At 41.2% G+C, this 26,043-nt stretch overlaps 1 protein-coding gene and 1 long non-coding RNA gene across 4 annotated transcripts in view; one reads left to right on the top strand and one right to left on the bottom strand.

The window, feature by feature from the left end:
- Nucleotides 1-13,610, top strand: part of LOC127533963 (uncharacterized) — a 196,807-nt gene extending 183,197 nt beyond the window's left edge. The window contains exons 2-3 of the long non-coding RNA XR_007941861.1: nt 12,557-12,644; nt 13,392-13,610. This is a non-coding gene — a long non-coding RNA (uncharacterized LOC127533963). The remainder of the gene's footprint in view (nt 1-12,556; nt 12,645-13,391) is intronic.
- The window catches only part of LOC110970352 (receptor-type tyrosine-protein phosphatase gamma-like), a 532,505-nt gene that overhangs the window by 397,720 nt on the left and 108,742 nt on the right, over nt 1-26,043 (bottom strand). For all 3 annotated transcript variants that reach the window (XR_007941817.1, XM_051947993.1, XM_051947994.1), the window contains exon 2: nt 22,147-22,263. Coding sequence is in view for 2 of the 3 variants with exons in the window: in XM_051947993.1 (XP_051803953.1) it covers nt 22,147-22,263 (117 nt within the window). In the remaining variant the exon portion in view is untranslated. The remainder of the gene's footprint in view (nt 1-22,146; nt 22,264-26,043) is intronic.

The raw sequence follows: 26,043 nt of genomic DNA, 5'->3' as shown, positions 1-26,043 counted from the left end.
CGTGGCTGCCACCAGGTGATGTCAGTCTCTTCTCGGAGCTCCTCCCCTCTGGCTACCGGTTCCTAAACTCCCCGAGGCAAACGGGGAGGGCTGGGGGGATAGCCACCATATACAAGCAGTCCTTGAAGTGCCGCCAACTGTCCACCAGGGGGTACTCCAGTTTTGAGGTCCAAGTATTTGTACTGACTCTGCCCTGTCCCATTCTGTGTGCTGTCATCTATCGGCCGCCTAAACTGAAAAAGGATTTCCTGAGTGAGTTTTCCGAGTTTCTAGCGGAGTGTATGCCAAAGTTTGATAACATTCTAATCTGTGGGGACTTTAACATCCACGTTTGCTGCCCCTCAGATGAGTTGGCCTGTAACTTTATATCTCTCTTAGACTCTGGATCTCACACAGTCTGTCTCAGGTCCCACTCATAGGTTAGGTCATACATTAGACCTAATCATTTCTCGGGGGATCACAGTGTCAATCTGTGAGTTGTCAACTCTTCCCATCACTGATCACTCTCTTATACAGTTTGACATCTGTGCTGTTCCACCTGCACCCATGCCTACTGCCCCCCAACGTCGCCGCATCTTTACCTCATCTGTAGTAAAGGACTTTTCGGCTGCCTTTTCTGCATCTGACCTTTTCTCTGCTCATGAACTGACATCTCCTTTATGTCCAGACCGTTTCCTTTCCGCCTTCCACTCCACATGCTCCCAGATCCTGGACTATGTAGCACCTTTTAAAGCTGTGTCTACTAGAACTACATCTGTCCCATGGCTAAATGATACAACTCGAGCACTAAAGCGTCAGTGTAGACAAACGGAGCGTAAATGGAAGAAGGACAGGTTACAGGTGTCACTGGACATTTTTAGAGACAGCCTTGCCACTTTTCAGAGAGCAGTATTGGATGCTAAAAGACAGTACCTTTCCAACCTCATCAGCAATAATAGCCACCACCCTGGAGTACTGTTCAAAACCATAAACTCTGTAATCAATCCAGTGTCTGTTGTTTTGAATGATGTTTCTGTACAAACCTGCAATGCTTTTAAACAATACTTTTTTGGACAAAGTTTTGTCTATTAGGCAAGCTATCACACATGTTCCTACGGTTTTTACATCCACTCCTGCTGCACAATGTGTGTTTGAGAATTTTGAACCTGTCACTCTTGTGGACCTCAAAAAAGCTGTCCAGGAGTTGAAGTCTACTACCTGTGCGCTAGACGCTGTCCCTGCTCAGATTATGAAGGACGCCATTGACATCTTAGGCCCATGCCTCGTTTCCTTCATTAACAGCTGTTTTAGTTTGGGAACTGTGCCAGCTGCTCTCAAGCATGCCATTGTTAAACCACTGCTTAAAAAACCCAGCCTGGATCCCTCTCTTTTGTCTAATTTCCGTCCTATTTTTCACCTGCCTTTTTTGTCCAAACTGATGGAGAAGCTTGTTTGTTTCACAGCTTCTGTCTCAACTTAATTCTAACGGTATTGTGGACAAATTTCAATCATGCTTTAGGTCGAGACATAGCACCGAGTCTGCACTGTTGAGGGTCCACAGTGACATCTTGGCAGCTCTAGACAACAAAAGTTCTGTCGTCTTGGTGTTGTTAGATCTAACCGCTGCCTTTGATACTGTGGATCATACCATCCTCATTTCCCGACTTCAACACACTGTAGGCCTGCAGGGTTCGATTCTCAGCTGGTTCTCCTCATATCTCTCAAACAGGTCCTTTGCAGTACATATAAATGATTTTGCCTCTTTGTTGCTCTTCTCTTGTCTGGAGTGCCTCAAGGCTCCATTCTTGGTACCATTTTGCTTTCACTGTATATGTTGCCACTTGGTCAACTCATCTCCAGTCACAACATCCAATTTCATTTCTATGCTGATGATCTCCAAATCTATCTTTCGGTTATCCACAATGATCACTCTGCACTAGACCCTCTCTATAACTGTCTCCACTCCGTCAAACAGTGGTTGTTCCAGAACTTCCTCCATTTGAATGAGGAAAAGACTGATTATATTCTCTTCAGGCCTGACCCAACCTGTAGTTCCCCCGAATTTGGTTCATCCACACCACAATTTGCTTCTGCTGTGAGGAATCTGGGTGTAATTTTTGACGAGGGACTCAACTTTACGAAGCAGGTCAGTTCAGTTGTAAGGGCAAGCTTTTTCCAACTAAGGCTCCTGAGCAGAGTTAAACCATTCCTGTCCCGGGCAGATTTGGAAAAGGCTGCTCACGCTTTTATCAGCTCAAGGCTTGATTATTGTAATGCCCTTTACACTGGACTTAATCATTCACTCCTCCATAAACTTCTGTTAGTTCAAAACGCAACAGCACGTCTCATCTCCAACTCCTCAAAATACTCGCACATCACTCCGGTCCTTCAAGCGCTCCACTGGCTCCCAGTGCACTTTCGAGTCTAGTACAAGGTCCTGTTGTTCGTGTTTATGGCCATAAAAAGGGGGGCCCCCGCCTACATCTCAGAGCTGTTGGCAATTTACCAACCTGTTTGGGGCGGCTGTGGCTCAGGTGGTAGAGCGGGTCGTCCAATGATCGAATGGTTGGCGGTTCGATTCCCGCTCTCGCCTAGTCATGTGCTGCATGCCGAAGTTTCCTTGGGCAAGATTCTGAACCCCGAATTGCCTACCAGTGACTGTTCCACTGGTGTGTGAATGTATACTGACTGATGTTGCAGGTTGATTAGCAACCTGCACATTAGTGTGTGAATGTGTGTGTGTCTGGGTGAATGGGAGCAATTGTTGTAAAAGCGCTTTGAGTACTCTGATGAGTAGAAAAGCGCTATATAAGAGCAAGTCCATTTACCATTCCATTTACCTGCCAGGACTCTACGCTCATCTAGCCACACCTCCTTGGTTGTCCCCAGGGCAAGATATAGAAAGTTTGGTGACCGCCCTTGGCCCTAAGCTCTGGAACTCTCTTCCATCGCACTTACAGTCCATTTCTGAACAAAATGTTTTTAAATGTCATCTGAAAACGCACTTGTTCCATGTAACGTTTGACACTTAGCTCCTTTTAGAACTGTGTGTTTCTTAAAATGTTTTTAATTATTCATTTTATTTTATTCTGTTAAGCGCCTTGTGCTCCTTTTGGCTGTTGGAAGGTGCTTTATAAATAAAATTTGATTGATTGATTAATTGAAAAATGATCATAAATCTGAATGAGGTTCAGCTAACTGCCAAGCAATAAGTAACTTTAAAAATGAGCATTAGTGACTTCAATTTTTGGCAAGCAGCAGCTGGGAGCCGGACAAGACATGCTGGCAGTTTTGCCGCATGTTGTGGCAGCCCTTGCAGAAGAGCATTACATGGAAGGGATGAGCAGTACTTGTACACGGAGAGGAGAAACATACCCAGTCAAGAAAGACTGGATCTGTTTGATAATATGTATTGGGAAGCCACATGACTAAGTGTTAGATGCAACCTGCTCAGTGAGGATTTCTGGCAGACTTTTTGGAGGGAGCAAGGTAGAACTGAGCTGAACACCAATGGTATGCTGAACAAGGACAAGTTGGGATCACAAGGAGTTCAATATGAGTTAAAGCTTGTGATGTCAATTTTTACCCAACTTCCAGTAAGGCCATCTGTCAGTAAGGGCAGGGACAGTCTGAAATTATCAGCAGAGCAGTAGCACGAAAAAAACAATGAGAAGAACCCAATGAGAAGACAGTATCACAATTATGTTACCTCATACAACCAGCGGATACTGGAGCGGCACCAAATTTGCTTTCTGAGGTCAATGAGAGGTGAGCAATCAATGAAATAAAAGTAATTTGTATGCATAAAGTCTGTTTCTACAGAATAAAATTTTAAACCACAACTATGATGTACTTAAATGCACGACAAATTCATGACTGATCAATGAGCATTTTAACTGTGGTGTTAGGAAAAGTAGATGAGATTGGCTTTCGCAAAGAAGTACTTAACTCTGATTCCAGAAGACTGGGAGACTGGAGTTTCTTGGACGAATGCACTCTCTACTTATTTCCGACATTTCCAACAGCCAAAACGACAGTATCTATGCAGATGATCGTGAAGAAGTACCATCTTCTGAGCAAGTTTAATTCAGTGCCCATAGTTTGGTCTGAGTGATCTGCTTCAGGTCTCTCGGAGATGCACATTGCACCTCAAGGTACCACTGTTAATGCACAATATTATACCAACAGCAATTTAGAAAAGGTTCTGCTTCCAGTTTTTGCCAGGAAGAAAAAAAATTGGGACCTGTGACTGAATGTAAAATGTTTCACAGACATTAGGAATTGGTATCTATGCAAGATGGTACCCGTTGCTCACACTGCCCATATGACTCAGCACAGTCAGTCTTTGAGCTTTGCTTTTGTGAGGAGAACATATTTTTGGGACACAGTGTGTTGTTAACAGAGAAAGTTGTCACAGTTTTGGGGATGAACTGACCAATCTTGTACTTGCAGCTGAATGACAAAAATAGTTTTGGGTGCTTCAAAAACTTACCTGATATATCCTCCTGAGACCCAGCCCGTTCATTTTTGTCCACAGTACTGGACATTTGCTTTTGTTCTATATCCTTTGACTCATCTTCAATACCCTACTAAATCCTGATGTGTTCAATGGATGTGTTAGTCGCCTGCCCGGAAAAGAAAAAAGTTAAGTCAAATATTGTGAAGGTATCATTGTTTTACACATGATAATCATATATTTTCTTGTTTATGAACACGTCAGGAATTATAAATTGGGGTCAGAGTTCAGATAAACCTTTAGTCATAAAAAAACAATAGCCCCTTTATGAATGTCATCTGTTATGGACATGAGAACGATTTAATATACAGTATGTTCTATGTAAAGTAATTCATGTAATGAATAAATAGTTGTTTGTAACTAAGTTTCATTCAGCCTCTAACATTTTACACTATTGCTATTTCATTTAGTTTCATAAAATTTCATTAGAAAATTAATCAGCATGTTTTCTTTTCAGCCTATTTTGATTTCGAAGCGTCACTGTTTTTTTTAATGGTAAAATCTTTCTTTTGTCTACTGTAGTGGACATGCTGTAAAATCTAAAATAAAGATTTTTTTAAAACAAAATTCTAAACTCTGAGTTGTTCTTTTAGCTCCAAAAAGGCAGGAAATAACAAAAAAGTTACATTTTTAAACATGTGTTTTTCTTCGGTTCTCAGAAGGATATGGACATGATGGATATTATCCTCTGAGTCCTCAACAGATGCCTAGGCTACTCAAGGACTTCCTGAGAGGTGTGGAAATATGATGGCTGTAAAGGCATCCAATTGATGCTTTTGTTTCTCACAGAAGGAGTTAGTTTGATCCTGCATTAGACACGCAGCCACTGACACAATCACTGAGAGTACTCGTAAAAGAATCACCCCATCACCTCACACGGACAGCTCAATTGGTTGTTGCCATTCATTTAGTCAACAAACACTCACAAAGAAACACAAAGCTGTATGCACACATACACATTTAAAGTAATCTGTGTGATGACAGCAGCAGAATAGAAGCGACAAGGTTGTCCTCTGTGTCCTCTAAATGTGTTGTAATTCACCATCATATCCAAGCAGAACAGCACCTTCCACATTTTATGCGTGGTTTATTCACTGTATGGACTGACAATAGAAAGAAGACAATGGATGAACTTTATTACAAAAAACTGAAGAAGCCCCTTATTTATATCTTCCTTACTTGTGATACTGAGTCACAAGCATTCCCACCCTGTTGTCTAAAATACCACACTTTATTTCACAAGCATTTATTAATTACTGCAATTAAGATTTTACATTTATTGGATATGCATGCATTTCTCTGCATAAACAACTTACAGTGAGTACCTCATCAAATTTCTTGGTTGCTTTTTCTTCCTAGTATTTTTAAGGCATTTTTAAAATAGAGAAACCATTACACATATGTTGTACTGCATTCAGTAAGCAATTGCTGAGGATGTAATGAATGAATGTTTTGATCAGAAAAAGAAGTTGGGTGTATTTTACATTTCTAAATTTGAAAACGGGTCAAAATTGACAACAACATGAATAATAGCCAAGAATGAGTCTTAAGTCACACATAAAGCAAGTCTTTAAGATGGCTTCTTCCACCTATGAAACTCTGTCAAAATTAAGAAAATCTTGTTTCAAAGTGATGCTAAAAACTAGCGAGCAAAGGTGTCATGACCAGCCTGGACAATTGTAATTCTTTATTATGAAGATGTCTCAGTAACTCTCTGGAAAACTTTCAGCTGGTTCAAAATGCTGCAGCCAGGGTTCTGAGACAGGAACCAGTAACAGAGATCAGATTTGTCCCTTATTAGCTTATCTTCATTGACTCCCTATAAAATCCAGAATAGAATTTAGAATTCCTCTACTTAAATACAAAGCCATTAATTACCAAGCTCCATCGTATCTTAAAGAGCTCATAGTTTCAAAATATGCCAACACAATGTGTTCTCAGAGTGCAGGCTTATTTTTTGGCTTGTAGAGTTTCCAAAAGCAGAATGATCCTCTTTTGTGGAACAGGCAGTTAGTTTGTGTTTGGGCGACAGACACCCTCTCCACTTTTAAGACAATGCTTAAAACTGTTCTTTTTAATAACACTAATGATGCATTGCATACACCTCTCCTCAACTCTTTGCACTATCTGTCTTCATGTATTTATATATGCTTGTCTTTAACTTTCTGTCTTCTCTTTAGTGTGTGTTGTTCTTTTCTCCTCTCTGTCCACTCTCCTTGTGCTTTTCTGCAAATACCTGTGGCCCTGGAACTGCATGTTTTGTTTTGTTTTTTTATCTGCATTTACTGGCTTCAACAACCTGCCCTATAGTTACTGTTATGTTGTTTGTTGTTGCTCATTTATTTTGTCTCTCCACGTTCTCTTCACCCCAATCTATGAAAGCAGATGGCATCTCACCCTGAGTTTTGTTCTCTTGATAGACAGATACAATCGTACTGAAAGGAAGGAGGAACCATGAACCACACAAAATAAATGAGCAATAAAAATCCTGTGAATTATTAAGCTTTTAGCAGGATGAAGTTTATTAACTACAGTAGTCTTTGCTAAGAAAATGGTATAATTTTTAAACAGTTGTGTTAAGAATCAGTCGGAAAACTCTGAAGTCTAACATGAAAAGGTCAAGAATCAGCTACCACCTGTGATATCTTTTATTGTTTAGTAAGTGATAAGTGCTTTTCAAGAATAGTTTAAAGGCAAAAAGTTGCTTGCAGTTGGTAATGTAGAAAGACAGAAATCAGAAACAGGTCTCCCATTCACACTGTAAAATTACAATTTCAACATTAGACTTCTCTCTGCAAAGCTGTTGTACTTTCTTATGAACATCTATTGACATTAGAATTAACAACTCAAAAAATAAGAACTGTAGCAGACAAGCCACAATTGCAACATGAGCTATGCAGCAATAGTATAGTAAGCAATCTCCCAGCTAAAATAGCTAACAAAGCCTACCAACTAATACTGTTACTGCTAATGCTACCTCACCCATCAGGGCTATGACATACACCATTTCCTTGACACAGCTGGTGGATGAGTTAGTGAAGCAAAAAGCTTATTTGAGACGTGATCTCTTTGGTTTGATTGAAGAGTCATTAAAACCAATTCAGACGGCTATGGATACCGTCTGAGCAATGATTGATAACATCTCATAGTTGCAGAGACCACGAACAGAATTCGAATGCCTGACTGCAGTCAAAGCTGCAGTTGCTTCTCTCCAAGCTCAGAGCCAAGCGCTGTTGGATCATGTAGCCGGTGCCGGATGATAATAGAAACAGATCACACAGATCCACTCTGAGAATAATTACACTCAACAAAAATATAAACGCAACACTTTTGTTTTTGCTCCCATTTTTTATGAGATGAACTCAAAGATCTAAAACTTTTTACACATACACAATATCACCATTTCTCTCAAATATTGTTCACAAATCTGTCTAAATCTGTGACAGTGAGCACTTCTCCTTTGCTGAGATAATCCATCCCACCTCAAAGGTGTGCCATATCAAGATGCTGATTAGACACCATGATTTGTGCACAGGTGTGCCTTAGACTGCCCACGATAAAAGGACACTCTGAAAGGTGCAGTTTTGTTTTACTGGGGGGTCCACCCCTCTTCAATGTCTGTGCCAAGTTGCTGGATATTGGTGGGAACTGGTACACGCTGTCATATACGCCGATCCAGAGCATCCCAAACGTGCTCAATGGGTGACATGTCCGGTGAGTATGCTGGCCATGCAAGAACTGGGACATTTTCAGCTTCCAAGAATTGTGTACAGATCCTTACAACATGGGGCCGTACCTTATCCTGCTGCAACATGAAGTGATGTTCTTGGATTTATGGCACAACAATGGGCCTCAGGATCTCGTCACGGTATCTCTGTGCATTCAAAATGCCATCATTAAAATGCACCTGTGTTCTTCGTCCATAACAGACGCCTGCCCATACCATAACCCCACCGCCACCATGGGCCACTCCATCCACAACATTGACATCAGAAAACCGTTCACACACGCTGTCTGCCATCTGCCCTGAACAGTGTAAACTGGGATTCATCCGTGAAGAGAGCACCTCTCCAACGTGCCAGACGCCATCCAATGTGAGCACTTGCCCACTCAAGTCGGTTACGACAACGAACTGGAGTCAGGTGGAGACCCGATGAGGATGACGAGCATGCAGATGAGCTTCCCTGAGATGGTTTCTGACAGTTTGTGCAGAAATTCTTTGGTTCTGCAAACCGATTGTTTCAGCAGCTGTCCGAGTGGCTGGTCTCAGACCATCTTGGAGGCGAACATGCTGGATGTGGAGGTCCTGGGCTGGTGTGGTTACACGTGGTCTGCGGTTGTGAGGCTGGTTGGATGTACTGCCAAATTCTCTGAAACGCCTTTGGAGACGGCTTATGGTAGAGAAATGAACATTCAATACACGAGCAACAGCTCTGGTTGACATTCCTGCTGTCAGCATGCCGATTGCACGCTCCCTCAAATCTTGCCACATCTGTGGCATTGAGCTGTGTGATAAAACTGCACCTTTCAGAGTGTCCTTTTATTGTGAGCAGTCTAAGGCACACCTGTGCACAAATCATGGTGTCTAATCAGCATCTTGATATGGCACACCTGTGAGGTGGGATGGATTATCTCAGCAAAGGAGAAGTGCTCATTATCACAGATTTAGACAGATTTGTGAACAATATTTGAGAGAAATGGTGATATTGTGTATGTGGAAAAAAGTTTTAGATCTTTGAGTTCATCTCATAAAAAATGGGAGCAAAAACAAAAGTGTTGTGTTTATATTGTTGTTAAGTGTAGCATCCGGAGGGCAATAAGAATGGCAATGATCTGGTAAAGTAAATTTCGTAGCTCCTGGTGGAGTGCACGGTTCCTGTATATGTTTACTGAACCACCAGAGCTGGAGAGGGCTCATTTTGCACTTTCTTGAGTTTTAACTGATTGAAGCAGTGATCAAAGTGTTACCAGTCTTAGCTCTATGATGGCGAAGAAGTGCATAGCCTTCATCAAAATGAAGCAGGCCTTCCATCAGAGTGAAGTTCAAGTTCATCTGAACTTGCCTGGTGGTACTGTTTGAAGCACAGACATTCAGCCTCTGTTCACCTGAAGAAGCCCAGGAATTCTACAATCATTAGGTAGTTTTGTTTACCTTCACCATTCAAAACAGGATCAACTGATCTTACTGAACTTCCTATTGTCAACAAGGGACTGTCCAATCATAAATTAAATTAAATTTAACTATGCTGCTATGATACAAGATCTGCCCCTCTCTCTTAACCCTATTCTGCATGGTAACCAGTCCTTCCATTTGTGTATAGATGGCTTAAGGTGTTTAGGAATTAGTATGAGAAAAACCCTTTCTAGATTCTGTCCAATAAAGTTAACAACTTTCACTAAAAAATATAAAAAATGATTTTCAGAATTTAGTTCTGTTGACCTGTAACCGGCAGTGGGGATTAACTGTATAATCATAAATATTTTATTTATTTAATCATTTACTTTACCACATTCCTCTAACTCTGTCGGTATCTCATAAAATCATTCTTTCAGGACTTCTTTAGTCCTGCTGTCCGTAGGTAGATTTGGTTTACCAGATTTACTTCATTGTCACTGGGCAGTCAATATTCAGATAAGGACCTAACACTAAATGCTTCATGCCCATTGACTTCCATCCCTGCCAGTATATTTCAATTGCAATCCTTACTCAATACTCTACAAATCTGGTTGCAGTTTTTAACACCACTGCTATCTTTAAGATTGTTCTAATTTGAACTCTCGTGGTAGCAATTATCTTTTTGTCCCCATAAGAATTTAAAATGCCGTGGACTTGTGAAATAGACTCAGTTTCTCCAAATTTAAAGATCTCTATACTGGGGGCATCTTCTCTTTCTCCAGAATAGACCCTTCTATCCATATTTTGCAGTAGAAACTTTATTCAATATTTAAATGGCTCACATGGCTTTGATTGTTAATTATTTAAATATGTGTCACAGTTTAAGTATTAGGATGTTTTTTAATAATCCTGTGATTTCATCCACTCTCACTTTTGACCAGAAGAGTTTTATTTCAAAAGTACAGTTACTTTCAATTTACACATATAAATGTAAGCCTTTGGTCCCCGTTAGGTCTGGAGTCTATCCCAACTGACTTAGTGCAAAGGCAGGGTGAACAGGTTAAAAAAGAAAGAAAGAAAGTGTCAGTTTATAACTTCTTCATTCAGTGTTCCCATGCATTCCATGCGTTTTAATTTTCAAATACTTGAAATACACACACACACACACACACACACACACACACACACACACACACACACACACACACTATGGTGTCAGAATCGTGTCAAAACAATCAAAGCAACTCGCAGCAACGTGTCTGTACACGCATGATTATTTTCTTACGCGTGCGTGCGTGCGTTGTCGTGTGCAGATTGTATTTCACGCGTAACAAGAAGCTGCGTGCGTATGAAGCAGCGCGTACACGCCTGTCTGTCACTGTTTGACAAATACTATTACGCGTTCACACACGCGTGCGGTCGCCATACACAATAGAAGGTTTCTGCACCGTGCGTACCAGTCCGCCTCACATGAGCGTGTCGTGTAATTGGCCTTTTCATTTTAGTCAGCCAGGGGAGGCAGCAGTGAGCCATACTGGCGGAAAAGAAGAAGACGAAGAAGAGTCTCCCCTTTTCGACCGAGGCAGTTCCGGTTCGAGGTTGGAGTCGGTGGCCAATTCGGCTCCGGTTTTTTTGTTTTTGAACAGGCGGTGGGCCGCCTCCGGGCTCCAAAAACTGGGACTCGCATCGGCCCCAACTCGTTGCTGGGCCAGAGGTGGCCCGAGGTGAGAGCCCAGTACGTCAGGGGCTGGGGTTACAGTCCAACCGTCAACAGCGGAAACACAGAAGCGCCGTTTTTAAACAGCCGAGCGAGCAGCAGTAATGTTCACTGTTTGTGTTTTAAAAACCGGTAAATATAGAAGCAAAATCCAAGCAGCAACGGTCTGAGGAGGTGACCCAAAGCTTCCTGGAACTGTGGTCTTCATATGAAATTCAGTGGAAGTTCGAGGGAGCCTCTTGGACCACACCAGTGTTCGAAACAATCCAGTGGGAGAGGGCTACAGCTGTACGAACGGAGCCTGACTAACTCCTCAACAACTAAAAAGTTCAGAAATGACGACAAGAACCAGAAAAGGCAGCCGGGATGCAGCAGTTTTTGGCCAAAAAGAGCCCCAATTTTTTCCGGCTGCATTCCGTGATTCCAACCAGGTCCCTGAACGCAACAGCTGAGCATTCCGTGATTCCAACCGGGTCCCTGAACGCAACAGCTGAGCAGGAGTTGATGCAGGCCGCAGTACCGATCATGATAGGTAAGTTTTATTTCTTAAACACCCTGCTGTTAGCCGACTATGAATACGCCAGCTACAACAGATCCACATCAATATTATGAACGTTACGCCAGCGAATGTGGTCCGGACACAGGATCAGAGGTCGACTATTTGCTAACCAGTTAGCCACTGCTAAGCTAGCAAGCTATGAAAACCGTCTTAAACCTGAGAAAAGCAGCAGCAATATTTCATTACCAGACCTGTATTCAGAACCTCCCACGTTGTTACACAATGGCCCATTAATCATATTGCTGAACTATATGATAATCATTGAAATTTCCCTTGAAGAACCAATAAACTGTTTAACATTATTAATACGAGTCTAAAACTTATTCAAAAGATCAAATTAACACAATGAAGTGAGGAATACTGGTAATGTGCAGCTATTTTTATAATTTCAAGGTAAAATGCTGATTGTTCTGTGATTTTCCAGCTTTGCAGATGTGGAAATTCAATGCATTCATTACTTATACACAGATTTCTTTGATGGTTTTTAGTTGTTACTCAAATATATCAAGGCATTTAGCACTGCTGGAAATGATTACAGGCATTTTTTGTAACATTTTCTAACATCATATGGACAAATTAATAATTAATGGAGAAAATGGTTTTAAATTACAGATGCTATCAACAACATTTCTTGTTAATTTTATTTAGTTCTCGGCCTCGGATGATGAGGTCCAGTTACCAGGATCACTACTCTGCAGCTTACTGGTTCCGTCCTGCAGCTCCTTCATGCTGTCCTCCTCGCTACAGACCAAATCAAGTAAGATTTTGATTTAATTAATAAACACCATACATTTACAATAAAAAAAATCAAGTAAGATTTGTTTAGACTATGCAGACATCAACATGATCAATATGTTATCTTTTGGCCCATCCTAAAATCACAAAGTACAACATTTATTTTAATCAATCAATCAATCAAAGTTTATTTCTATATCACTTTTCTTACATAAAGTAGCACTAAGTGCTGAACAAGTTAAAAACAAACAATAAAAAGACAATGCCCCACATCCCTCCCAACTCAACTCCCATCATACTCCCTATCAACACACACACATACACACGCAGACAGTCATACAGCCACGCACACACACACACTTCTACAACTGAAATAACTAGAAAAGCACGCAGAGAGCGCAGACTTCCGCCAGGTCATCGGTCTGTCTGTCTGTCTGTCTGTTTGTTAACAGCATAACTCAAAAAGTTATGGACAGATTTTCACCAAATTTTTACAGAATGTCCGGAACAGCAAAAGTAACAATCGATTAGATTTTGGAGGTGATCCGGATCACCGTCTGGATCCAGGATTTTTTTGAAGGACTTTGTACAATTGAGAGATGGCCGCCAAAATCCGTCCATAACTTTCTGAGTTATGCTGTTAACAGACAAACAGACAAACAAACTCCGATGATTACATAACCTCCGGGCGGAGGTAATAAGTTAACTGTGTTCATGAATATAGAAAATAATTACTGACAACTAATGCTGCTTGGGTGCTTTTATGCAGGATAAAGAAACCAGGATGCTACTGTGGATCTGCTGCAGTATCTGGAGACGTCAGAGGAACGGTTCTTGGAACAGATCTGAAGACACCGAGACCTGACCACTGCCCTGCTCCAGAACATCCAGAGGACGGATGAAAATTCAATCACCTTTGCTGGACTGATGGGACGCATGGTGTCGGTGCTGGAGCGACTGTCACAGAAATAAACTGCATTGTCCACTATTCCTGCCTTTTTTTAGAAAAAGTGATCATATTTTTTATAAATTCTTTTCCTTCTTAGCTATTTAAGTACACTGGTATTTTACTCTTGCACTTTGGGTGAATACAAATATATTTGTGATGAAAGATGCGTGTTTTGTCTATAATCTACAGAGATTTTATTCAGTGTTAAGTGCACACTTCTACGTACACACATTTTGACAGATAATCAGTTGTGCTTTTCAAGCAGATTTCAATCTGAAACATATCAGCAACATACCAGTATGTTGTTTCTTACAACATATGTCACACCAAGCTAGATAAACTGCACTACTGCAGCAGATATATTATTTAAGTGTGCTTACATTACATGTCTACATACACTACTCACAAAAAGTTACTCAACTTTCAGGTGACATTTATGGAAATTGTAAAAATTAATGCTATGGTGATATTAAATCATGAAAGTAGGGCATTTAAGTAGAAACACGCAATAGTGATTTCCTCATCTCAAACAATTTATTAAAACAAAAGCTAACAGCAGTGAAGGGTATATCACAATAAAAATGTCTCATGACAGTTTGCACAGAACAGCAGCCTTCAGCTGAAATCTGGTATAGTTGTGTCCCATCAGTAGCGTGATCACGGATGTTCCCAGACAACAGCTGACCTCTGTCTCGTAATTAAGATCATCTATAAAGGTAAATATAGATACCATCATCGATTTATTGTGTTTGTTTAACCGCTATGTAGGTTAGCCGCAGCAAGACGGAGTATCTGTGTGTGAATGAGAGGGACCCAAGTGGAAGAGTGAGGTTACAGGGAGAAGAGATCAAGAAGGTGGAGGATTTTAAGTACTTGGGGTCAACAGTCCAGAGCAATGGAGAGTGTGGAAAAGAGGTGAAGAAGCGTGTACAGGCAGGCTGGAACGGCTGGAGAAAAGTGTCAGGTGTGATCGAAGAGTTTCAGCTAAAATGAAAGGAAAGGTTTACAAAACTGTGGTGAGACCAGCCATATTGTTTGGTCTGGAGACAGTGTCGCTGAGGAAAAGACAGGAGGCAGAGCTGGAGGGAGCAGAAATGAAGATGCTGAGGTTCTCTTTGGGAGTGACCAGCATGGATAGGATCAGGAATGAGTACATCAGAGGGACAGCACATGTTAGAGGCTTTGGAGATAAAAGTCAGAGAGGCCAGACTGAGATGGTTCAGACATGTCCAGAGGAGACAGAGTGAATATATTGGTAGAAGGATGCTGAGTTTCCCACTGCCAGGCAGGAGGCCTAGAGGAAGACCAAAGAGGAGGTTTATGGATGTGGTTAAAGAGGACATGAAGGTAGTTGGTGTGAGAGAAGAAGATGCAGCAGACAGGGTTAGATGGAGGCAATTGATTCGCTGTGGCGACCCCTGAAGGGAAAAGCCGAAAGGAAAAGAAGAAGTTTAACCGCTATTTAATGGATGCAAACGTATTTGAGGCTAAGTAGCTAAGCTAAATGAATTATGGAATAATAATAATAAACGTCAAAAGAACTGCAGCCTAGTGGCTCGGGGCTGTGAAGCCTGAGAACCTAATTTAAATAATAATAATAAAAACTGGGTAAGTTTATCCCCGTGTTTTGGAACAATAGCGCCATCAGCTGGAACCGAACAACTACACGACGCGCTCATGTTACTCGTTATGCTGCGCACGGTGCAGATCAACAACTATTGTATACAATCAGAAATTGCGACCGCACGCGTGTGTGAGCGCGTAAAAGTATTTGTCAAACAGTGACAGACAGGCGTGTACACGCTGCTTCATACGCACGCAGCTTCTTGTTACGCGTGACAGAGTTCGCGCACGTCATTTCCGCGTACGTGTGAGCACGTGACCGAAATGTTCTATTATCTTCATGTGAGCGTTAAGGCGTGCGTTTGTAAAAAAAAAGCGCATGAATTTTACGCGTGACCGCTCCGCGTAGTGTGATTGCCGGTGCGCAGCAATGATCACACGTGAACGGGAGGCCATTATAAGTCAATGGGGAAACTGCATTACGCGTCAGGCGCACAGGCGTCAAAGTCCGCGCGCGTCTGACACGTTCAGTTGATAGCTGCGCACGCTTTTTGACATGATTCTGACGCCACACACACACACACACACACACACACACACACGTCTGGTTCTTATATCCCCGTGGGGACTTACCATTGACTCCCATTCATATCTAACCCCTAACCCTTACTCTAACCCTAACCTTAACCAACACCAAAACAATGCCTAACCCTAAAGAAACTTTTTTGCACTTTTACTTTTTTCAGTAACAACAACATGGCCAAGAAAACACTGTTTCCCCCCGTGGGGACTTCATTTTTGGTCCCCACCGTGACGTGAGTCACCACCGAGATAGCGTGGAGTCAGGTCAAAGTCCCCACCAAGTCCCCACCGGTATAGATAAACATGTACACACACTCACACACACATACACACACACACATAGAGAGAGAGAGAGAGAGAGAGAGAATACCAATAGCACTTACTGCTGATAAAATTGCTTTACCTTGTGAGTAATACGACTGTACAACATATCATTAATTTCCATCTTCATTTACCCACTTCAAGGCTGCAGCACGAAGGCCTGAGAGCTCTCTGATGGTGACTGGTGTTGAATGGTAAAACAGGTCGACAAGGAGCATGCAAATTAGGTACGCCTCTGTCATCGATAGGGAGCCTTGACATTGTGCAGGTCTGAAAATTAATTTCCAGTCAAATGTTTGTGTGTGTGTGCGTACGTGCGTGCGTGCATACGTGTGTGTGTGTGTGTGTGTGTAAATGGTATAAGACGAGGTCAGGGGATTATGTGTCAAGTGGAGGATAGAAAATGAAACAGTCTTTCAGGCACTCTAGATTTCAATTGTCTAGTGGTCAGGGTGCAATCAGTTTCTCATGAAAATGTCACAGTCAACCTTTTAAAACCATAAAGCATATAACTAGTCATTAAGTGAAATGAGGAACATACATCATTGCAAGGATTATATCATATAATATGTGGTTATATTGCGCATTTAAGGAAAAGTCTTAGCAGCAGAGCTTGTGTGGGGTAAATATGAACTGTAAATCCAGTCTCATACTCACTTGATTGGTTAATATAGTTAATTATATTTCTATATTTATAAAATAATCATTGTGATTTATACACAGATATACTGTGGAAAACACTTTAATGAAGCTGCACTGCAATATATGCTCAATCATATTGAACTATAGCTTTGTATGTGGCCTCTCAAAAAAACACTAGCTATTGCAGAAGAGAAGAATCAACATTTTGTTAGCTTGATTGTGGCTGCTCATAGGCCTACATTTAGTTAGGCAAGAGTTGTTGCTGACAAAGTGCACATAGGTGCCTCCAAGGGTCCACGGAGGTGCCACAGCTACCGATGAAGTCCTATTAGCTTATTAGCTGTGGCAGATCATATAGGTAAGTTCATTCACTGAAACTACAGTGTCCAAGTTTCAGTGTATGCAACTATGGTAACAAGTAAAAATGAAAGCAAAGCTAGTTGAATGTAACAGTTATGGGTAGCAGCAGCTAGTTTGCATGCCTTTCTCTGACAAAGGTGCAGACACATACCTTAATGTGTTAACAGGTGAAATGTGGCTTGCTGCGTCAAGCTGTTTGGAGGAGACCTCACTGCTCCCGAGTGTCAAGATCTTGTCAATCCTTAGTGCCATGGTAGTCCCACTGCCAAATGCCATAGAGTTCGCAGTTGACCAGTCCAGCGTGCTGGCCACATTTCAGAGGGTCGACAACATCTCACCTATAAATACCTCCACTAACTTCAAGTACCAGGCACTGCTAGAGTTAGTTGACACTTCCCCAGGTAATGAGAGTGCTACCTGACACTTCCCCTTGTACACAGACAAATCCAGAGTCAGTTGATACCTTCTCTGGTATAAAGACTGCTCCAGAGTCAGCTGACAAGTCCTTGCTCCCATCTGATCCCTTCTGTATTTGGCTCCATCTCGCTACCTGAGCTGGCCTCTTGCCCAGTCTCCAGAGGAGGTCTGCATTTGCTGCCTTCACCAGCTTCCTGCCCAGCCTCTCGTGGGGTTCTGTCTCCACTGTTGTCAGCCTCCACCCCGGTCTCCCGAAGGGTTCTATCTCTGCTGCCATTGGCCTCCAGCCCGGCTTCCCAAGTTCTTCGGTCTAGGCTGCCATCAGCCTCCAACCCGACTTTTCAAGAGCTTTTGCTACCGGCTTAGTGAGGGGTTCTATCTCCTCCTGTCTCCTGTGAGTTTGTGTCAGTTTCTGTTGTTAACTTTGCTTTTAGTTTGGTTTATTTACTTGCTAATTCAACCTAACCCACTCCCCTAGTTTGTTTGGTTTCCCGTTTTTGATCCCTGTATATTGTAGTTAATCTGGTTGTTTCATATTTTGTAAAAATAATAATAATAATAATAATAAAATAAAATAAAAAATAAAAAACTTACTTCACTAAGTCTCTGCTCTCCTCATCCGAAGTAGTGTCTGCACCTAGGTTCTCCCTATAGTCATGACAGATTAACTATAGTCACTGATGCACAGTCACAGGCTGGGTGTGTGAATCCTTGCCTTTTCTGTGTCTTTGTCTCTTGTAATCTTACGCTTATTGAGTCATTCTCTGATGACACTTGATGTGTCAGCAACCTGGTTTTTATCTGCCATTCTGATCAGGCAGAGGGCAGAACAGCCAAGGCCCACTGAGGTCCTGATATGAGTTTGTCAGACCTCTCGAGGACATGACTGGAATAACTAATTTGGACAGGTGGTAGTTTAGCAAACTTTGGAGGGGTCATCAAAGACCAGAGAACAGCAGGGAAATAGTGTGTGCACATATGTGTGTCACTGGGGATGATACACACAGAAAAATGTAAAGGATATCATGTAATGATCATATTTAAAGTGGCTTTGAGTTACCACAAAAAAGCACTGATTTGGAGTTCACTTTGATGTTGTCTTCACTGTCTTGTTCTAATCTTACATAATATTAGCCAATAATTCCCCAGTTGTGGAATACAAAACAAAGAATCTTACTATGACAAAAGGTAAAATACTCACCAGTATTTCAGCCTGCTGTCTCTCTATTGTTTCCCTCTCTTGCCTGAATCCTACCCACCATTACATCAGCATCTTATGTAAGAGCTGCGATCGAACATGTGCAGGGGGATAGCAGAAGAGCATCGGTAGATCTTAGCATCTGCTGCAGCAACGCTAAGTGAAACTGTCACTGGGTCTGTTTTTACCCACAAGCTCCCACACTCTTGCAGGCACAACGGGTGACCAATTAGGGTTAGAGGAGTGAGTGGAAATATTGAAATAAATAAACTGAAAGATCATTTGTGGCCCGAGGCTGGTGTCGCATGCATGGTGAAAGATTAATGCTACCCCTCTGAAAAACTAAAAACTCTAAAGGGACAGAGGAAATGGCTTTCTTCTCTTCTGAACCAGTAGTAAAATAAAAAAGGGCCCGGAGATGCCTGCAGGCCAGAAGAGCACTGAGGAGAAAGGAGGAGGAGAGTGGCTGGGAGAGGAGGAAAATGAGGCAAAAACTGAGAGTGAGGAATGTGAACATATTGTACTGGCAATGGAATAGATCTGCATTCAGACAGACACACCCACACATCGACACAAATCAAATCAACTGTACACCAGGAGGTTCAAATGTACTGTCTATTCTAAAACAAAAACAGCCTTCAGCTCAAAGCAGCAGAGTGGCGAGTACAACATAACTCTGTCGCAGAAGTGAGAAAAGTTGTGTCATCAAAATATGTATCTTCATACACCTATCAAGACAACAGGTAAACAGAGGAAGTCTTGAATTTGCACAGAAACTTAAAGTCTCCAGCATAGGCCTGCTTCAAAATGACACCTAATTTTCTTACAAATTTAGCTCATATCAACAACAATATTAAATTTTACATTAATTTCAAGTCAGAGTCTCAGAGTTCTAAATATAAATCAATACCCATTACATTTTCCATGCCACACAAGCTTAGTCAGTGCTGATTAAATCCATCAGTGTCGGGTAAAATTGTGCATTTAGCAGTATACCATATTTTTGACATCTTTGACACAAAGAACAATCAGGCATTTTAGTTTTTTTATACATTTATCATATGGCAATATAACCCTAACCCTATACCCTAACCCTTCTATGACACTGTGGTAGCCTCTGCTTTCCTCTACGCTGTCGTCTGCTGGGCCCCGGGCAACACAGAGCGGGACATGAAGAGACTGAACAAGCTGACCAAGAGGGCCAGCTCTGTCCTGGGCTGCCCACTGGACTTTGTGATGGAGGTGGGCGAGAGGAGGATGTTGGCCAAGCTCTCATCCATCATGGACAACAGCTCCCACCCACTGCACCGGACTGTAGTGGAGCTGAGCAGCTCCTTCAGTACGAGACTCAGACACCCTCAGTGCAAGAAGGAGCGCTAGCGCATGTCCTTCATCCCCACTGCCATCAGACTGTATAACACTACTGTGTAGTTGTTATGTGCAATATCTTATTTTATAACAATGTATATAAGAAAAGTTTTCTGTCCTTAATGTGTATATTTTTACTATTTTACCATTTCTTACTATCTTTATTATCTTGTACTTGCACCTTTCGTGACTTTTTGCACCCCTCTGTTTGTTCCGAAGAGCTCTGTAACGGTAAATTTCTCCTTTGTGAGATCAATAAAGTCTATCTTATCTTAATTATGACAAAATCTGTTGTGTCTAATATACACATCCAGCAGTGTTACATTTGGTGAAATGTCCCTTGGCAATTTTCACCTCAAGTAGGCCCTTTTGGTAGTGGTTGGTAGTGTGCCTTTGACTCCTCCTGACAGGTCTAGCCCAGCCCAACTAATTTCTTCATCCAGAAGACACTGGAAGAAAGTATTATGGACTTATGAACCGATTAATCAAAATTTGAAATCTTTGGTTTGTACGCAGGATTTTTGTATGCCATCGAGTAGGCATCAACTCCTCTATGTTTGACATCAACATCAACATGAAGGAGGAAGCATGATGTTCTGCAGATGCGCCATGCAGTACCCTCTGGAAAGCGTCTCGTTGGTCAGGGATTCATCCTACAGCAAGATAATGACCCAAAACATAAGTTCAAGCTCTGCCAGAACTACCTAAGGAAGAAAAAATCAAGATGGCGAGCTTGAAAACATCTAGTATCCAGCACAGTCTCCAGACTTAAAGCCCACGGAGCTGGTTTGTGATGAACTGGACAGAAGAGTGAAAGCAAAGCGGTCTACAAGTGCCACACATTTATGCGAACTCCTGCAACAGAGCTGGGAAGAACTTTCTGAAGAATATTTGATTGATTGTATATATATAGATATTTTATTAATCCCCAGGGAAATTTAAGTTTTATACATATACATACACACACACACACACACACACACACACACACACACACACACACACACACATATATATATATATAGGGAGCTGCACAGTGGAATGAACAGTATATATATATATATATGTGTGTGTGTGTGTGTGTGTGTGTGTGTGTGTGTGTGTGTGTATGTATACAGTGAACCCTCGTTTATCGTGGGGGTTACGTTCCAAAAAGAACCCGCGATAGGCAAAATCCGTGAAGTAGTCATCTTTATTTTTTACAGTTATTATACAATACTGCACTTGGGGGAGCGCTGCACCTGCAGCCGGGTGGACGCCGCGGCGGTACTCTTGCCTCAGAGAACGGGCCGGCTGAATCAATTGGAGCAGTCGGGGGTGGGGAAGGCTCGCGCCCGCGCTCTTCTCCTGGGGAACGCGGCTGCGGTGGCCAGAGACGGCGGGGGAAAAGAATAAAAGGCTGCTCTGTCGGCTCAGTCTTTCAGGGTGTCTCACTACATGGAGACCAAGGAGAGAAATGATCCAGCGCTCCACAGCAGGCAGCGCTGGCCTGTATGGCAGAGGAAACGAGGCGCAGAGACTGTTCACGTTGGTCAGTTCCTTAGCCAATCAGGATGCAGAACACAATGAACTGTGTAAAAAAAAGCATAAAAAAACTGCACTAAAAAAATCCGTGAAACAGCGAAGCCGTGAAAGGTGAACCGCATTATAGCGAGGGTTCACTGTATATATATATATATATATGTATATATATATACACACACACACACACACACACACACACACACACACACACACACACACACATGCATCTGTCATAGAAACATTGCGTGTTTAAATAGTGATAGCTGTACACATTCAGAGCACCATAGATTGAGCCATAGCAGTAGTTAAGTTATGAAAAATAACCAAACATCCAACCACAGATTTGCCACTACGGCCAGGCAGAGCAACTTTTCGTCAGATGCATCATGCTTGCTTAAATTTAAAAACAAAAATATATATATGTGTGTTTGTGTGTGTGTGTGTGTGTATACCTTCCCTCTTTTCCAGCTTGTTGCCAGTTTACAAATCAATTTCAGGCTTCTTGAAGCACACTGAACAACCAAACGGTCACTATTTCCTTTCAGTTCCTTTCACATTAATTACTTGACTTTAAAAAAGTCCACATATACAGACACATACCTGAATAGGCCCAGTAGGTCTCCTCAGTGGTTGCTCTGCAGTGTCGTGTCCCACCGGCAGTAGACCTGCGAAGGTCTTTGATAGGGGCTTGGGACTCTGCTTGGCTCCCTGTCAACGCTGTGGGGGAGAAGGACAGGCTTGGTTAGCATAAACTGCAACAGTGCTTAAGCAGAACTCTGTAGCACTGCCTCGATACCTGCTGGGCAAGATGACAGCCAACTGTGTCCTTAGCTGCCTTACCATGCAAGCTGCCTCATGATAAAAATAAGGAGGATGAAAGGTCAGCAACAAAGAATAACTATGCTGTAAATACACACACACACACACACACACACACACACACACACACACACACACACATACATACATACATACATACATACATATATATATATATATATGACATGTAAAAATTATTGCGTTACTGTAGATTAATCCATCACCGGGATTGATCAGATTCAAAATTTTAACGCAATTAACGCATCTGCAGCGCAGAATGACACAAAATCACTGAAACGTCTCTGGCAATGCATTTAGGGTATTTTAAATTTGATGGATCGCTTCTATTTTACCTGCGCGGCTTTTCCAGCATTTCATCAGCTCAGGAAACGCACAGACCAATTAGGTACGAGTTCAGCCATCCTACGTGATGCTACCAATGGTTTGATCTCTGCATTCCAGCAGCTAAACATTGTAGCTGAGTTCAGAAAACAAATGAAGGACAGACGAGAGGAGGTTGGACAAAAAGATAAACAAGAAAAGCACTCAGAGAGTGCAGTGCTCCGCCAAGACTGTTCATTCCTCAATTTGTGTGTTCAGAAATCATGGTAACATAGAATCTGGTCATTTAATATAGATCAACCCACAAACTAACTAAATACATACAAAATTGCCTTGTGTGAGCACAGGCATGTGTTGTGCATGTAGTAGCCTACAGATACCGAATTGCGTGACCGACATATGTAACAGGTTGAGTGAATTGATGCAGGTAACTGATACAGTGTTACGGCAACACCGTGCCGGCCGCTATATCTCGCACTGGAAAATCCTTCACAAATCCGAGGATCCAGACTGTAAACTGCATCAATGCCAAAATCTAACGAGGTGGTCCTTGTGTCATTTCTGACTTTTCCTGAAAATTTCATCTTGTTTTTGAGCAATGTTGCTGATGGACAGACAGATTCACAGACAAATGTATGTCGGCTGTCACATAACTCCACTGCGATCCTTGGCAGACTAATAAACAAATCAACACCGAGAGGTAAGTCGCCCTGTACATTTTGACTATGTTTGGCTCAACATACAGCTGTAAGCCAGCTTTTCAACTATGAACATAATCACACTAAATATGTTTCCAGACTCCCCTTTGAGCTCCAAATGTGTTTGAGAATGACCCTGGTACCGTTCAGACTATGATTAAAAAAACTGCCAGTTTACAGTTATATCAAAAAGTTATTTATTAATAAATGTTGTCAGAATGTTTTTGAACGGTACTGAATTTATTTGACGGTCAGTTATTGACTACATGCAGCCACTAATAAAACTACCAGGTTACATCAACATATATCACACTAATTCAAGTTCTGGACCTTTGCTTTAATACATTTTCTCTGACTGAACCTCTTTGAATTTTAATTGAATACCCCTGCGCTAAACAGCACGTTGGCCCTCTTTTTAAATACAAAAAATAAATAAATCCAAAAGACGGAACATTCCACCAACTTACAGTAATATGAACCCTCTACAGTAAGGAGTATTCTTTTCACCAAAGCACAGGTGTTTAATAAACATGTTAAGTGCATATATGTTCCCTTTTTTCTTGAATCTGTTTGCTCACGCAAAATTAAATATGATTAATATAGATTAAAAATGAAAGATATTTAATAGTTATTCATCAAAATTAATCCACAGCAACCCTGCGATTAATCTTATTAAAAATTTTCATCATTTGACAGTACAAAAAACATTCATGAAGTTTGGTTCTTTAATGACTTTATTATGGGTTAACAGAAAAAGTGACCAAATCTGCTGGGTCAAAAATATACATACAGCAACATGAATTAGCAATTTTGGTGACTTAGAAAGTTATGTCAGTGAAATGAACTTCATAGCATGGTGTCTTAACTTCTTGTGAGTGATTATGAGTGACTACAGCCGGTGACTTCTCTGAGGCCATTTAAATAGGAGCATGAATGTTTTTTTGTGAGAAAGAAGTATCTGTTCCAATCACTCTATCAGAGAAAAATCAGAGTTGTAGAAATAACTGGAAATTCAACAGAGCCATGACATTATGTTCTTTACAAATATATGTAAACTTTTGACCATGACTGTATATATACAGTGCCCTCCATAAATAAATTAAATTTTTATTGCAGAAGCATAGTGTCAAACTAAAAAGTGTTGAAAAAATGTTTTATAGGAGAAGATTAGGTGCTGTTTTGTTGGCAAAAAGGGGTTGTACAAAATATTAACATCAGGGGTGCTAGTAATCGTGGCACACATGATTTGATTTAAAAGAATTATTTCTTAATGTGTAATTTTTTCCCCACTGAATAAATGCACTTGAATTAAAGGTTGGATTTTCCTTTTTTTCATTGTGGTCCTATATTATTTAGAAAAAAAAGAATTTATTAGAAGCTAAAGAACACATTTTAACCAGGGGTGCCAATAATTATATATATATATATATATATATATATATATATATATATATATATATATATATATATATATATATATATATAGAGAGAGAGAGAGAGAGAGAGAGAGAGAGAATTAAAGGGGCTTTCTTACTAGAACAACAACACCTACATACAAGTGAATTTTGCACTACTTTTTAATCACAGGACATTTTCTTCTCCACAAACAGACCAATCTAGAGAAGTATGTGGAAATAAAGAAGAAAGCAAAAATAATGTGGTGACATCCAGAATTAACTTCGACATCAGTAAGAATGTGGTGTGTCGGTAAAAGACTTTTCTTTTATCTTCTGTACAGTTTTTCCTAAAATATACAACCTTTGATTTTGTGTCACTATACAACTAAACTACATTCTGAATGATGTTTGTACGGAAACACATTTTCTGCTGACAACTTGACGGCATGATGTACAGTAGTAGCAAACATTTCCACAAAGCTCATATTGGGAATTCAGAAAGATGGTGATGGCTAAAGGCAAACACATGACTCTCACCCTGAAGTTTAATTTGCGTCTGAGCTTCAGGAGGTCCTCTTCGTTGAGCCCACTGGTTTGCCTGATTCTATTTCTCACTTCTTTGATGTGATATGGTCTTTGTGAAAGACGCTGAAGAAGTTACAAAAGCATCTCATGCCTGTGGCTGTATCCTTTTCTCAGTGTATGCTGTCAAGGTCCAAAACTCACAGGCGTACAAGACAAAAATGACCAAGGACAGCATCAGTCCAATCTTGGAGGTAAGTGCAATGTTTCCGACAGAGTATTTTACATTTTGACCCTTTGTCTGTTATAACTTGCTTCAGATCCTAAACTCAAATGTACAAACAATTGCTTCTTTGTACAAAATGCATAATATACTGTAGTTGTGTCACTGCCATGATCACAAAGAAAATGTAAGCTATCACCTGGTGCTGAGAAACAATTTATCAGGATAGCCAGAAAGCAGATCTGCAATGAATTAGAAGCTGCTGGAGCATAGATGTCAATGTCCACGGTCAAGCATTTTTTTGTATCATCATGGGTTGAGAGGGCTACCGTTAAAGAAGGAAACCCTTTCTCTAGAACCAGCATCTTAAGACTGAACTTTGCTAATGATAACATGGACAAAGAGAAGGCCTTCTGGGGGAAAGTCTTGTGGTCAGATGAAACAAAAACTTAGCTATTTGACCACAATGACCAGGAATATGTTTGAAGGACAGAAA

Source organism: Acanthochromis polyacanthus, chromosome 5, assembly GCF_021347895.1.
Source record: "Acanthochromis polyacanthus isolate Apoly-LR-REF ecotype Palm Island chromosome 5, KAUST_Apoly_ChrSc, whole genome shotgun sequence".
Taxonomy (NCBI): domain Eukaryota; kingdom Metazoa; phylum Chordata; class Actinopteri; family Pomacentridae; genus Acanthochromis; species Acanthochromis polyacanthus.
The sequence above is the reverse complement of the archived record's forward strand: the minus strand, read 5'-3'. Positions and strand labels throughout refer to the sequence as shown.